The sequence below is a fragment of the Haliaeetus leucocephalus genome, unplaced genomic scaffold (genome assembly GCF_000737465.1).
Source record: "Haliaeetus leucocephalus isolate CR32 unplaced genomic scaffold, Haliaeetus_leucocephalus-4.0 Scaffold373, whole genome shotgun sequence".
In the NCBI taxonomy this organism is placed as follows: Eukaryota; Metazoa; Chordata; class Aves; order Accipitriformes; family Accipitridae; genus Haliaeetus; species Haliaeetus leucocephalus.
Genome location: NW_010972809.1, coordinates 602,936 through 603,498, shown reverse-complemented (window position 1 = coordinate 603,498; position 563 = coordinate 602,936). Strand labels below are relative to the sequence as shown.

Genomic DNA, 563 nt, shown 5'->3' with positions numbered 1-563 from the left:
GCTGTGAGAAGAAGAAGAAGAAGAAGAAGAAGTTGCGCTGCCTGCCCCGCGCCGGAGCGGCGCTGAGCCCCGGCGAGCCGCCCCCCCCCGCCGCGATGGTGCAGCAGACCAACACGGCGGAGAACACGGAGGCGCTGCTGGCCGCCGAGACCTCCGACTCCGGGGCCGGCATCGAGCTGGGCATCGCCTCCTCCCCGACGCCGGGTTCCACCGCCTCGACGGGGGGTAAGGCGGACGACCCGAGCTGGTGCAAGACGCCCAGCGGGCACATCAAGCGGCCCATGAACGCCTTCATGGTGTGGTCGCAGATCGAGCGGCGGAAGATCATGGAGCAGTCCCCCGACATGCACAACGCCGAGATCTCCAAGCGCCTGGGCAAGCGCTGGAAGCTGCTCAAGGACAGCGACAAGATCCCCTTCATCCGGGAGGCGGAGCGGCTGCGCCTCAAGCACATGGCGGACTACCCCGACTACAAGTACCGGCCCAGGAAGAAGGTGAAGTCGGGCAACAACAGCTCCGCCAAACCCGCCGACAAGGCGGACAAGGGCGCCGGGGGCGGGGGC

At 68.2% G+C, this 563-nt stretch overlaps 1 protein-coding gene across 1 annotated transcript in view; it reads left to right on the top strand.

The window, feature by feature from the left end:
- Window positions 1-95: 95 nt before the first annotated feature.
- Window positions 96-563, top strand: part of SOX4 (SRY (sex determining region Y)-box 4) — a 1,745-nt gene continuing 1,277 nt past the window's right edge. The window contains exon 1 of the mRNA XM_010573303.1: window positions 96-561. Coding sequence (XP_010571605.1) covers window positions 96-561 — 466 coding nt within the window. The remainder of the gene's footprint in view (window positions 562-563) is intronic.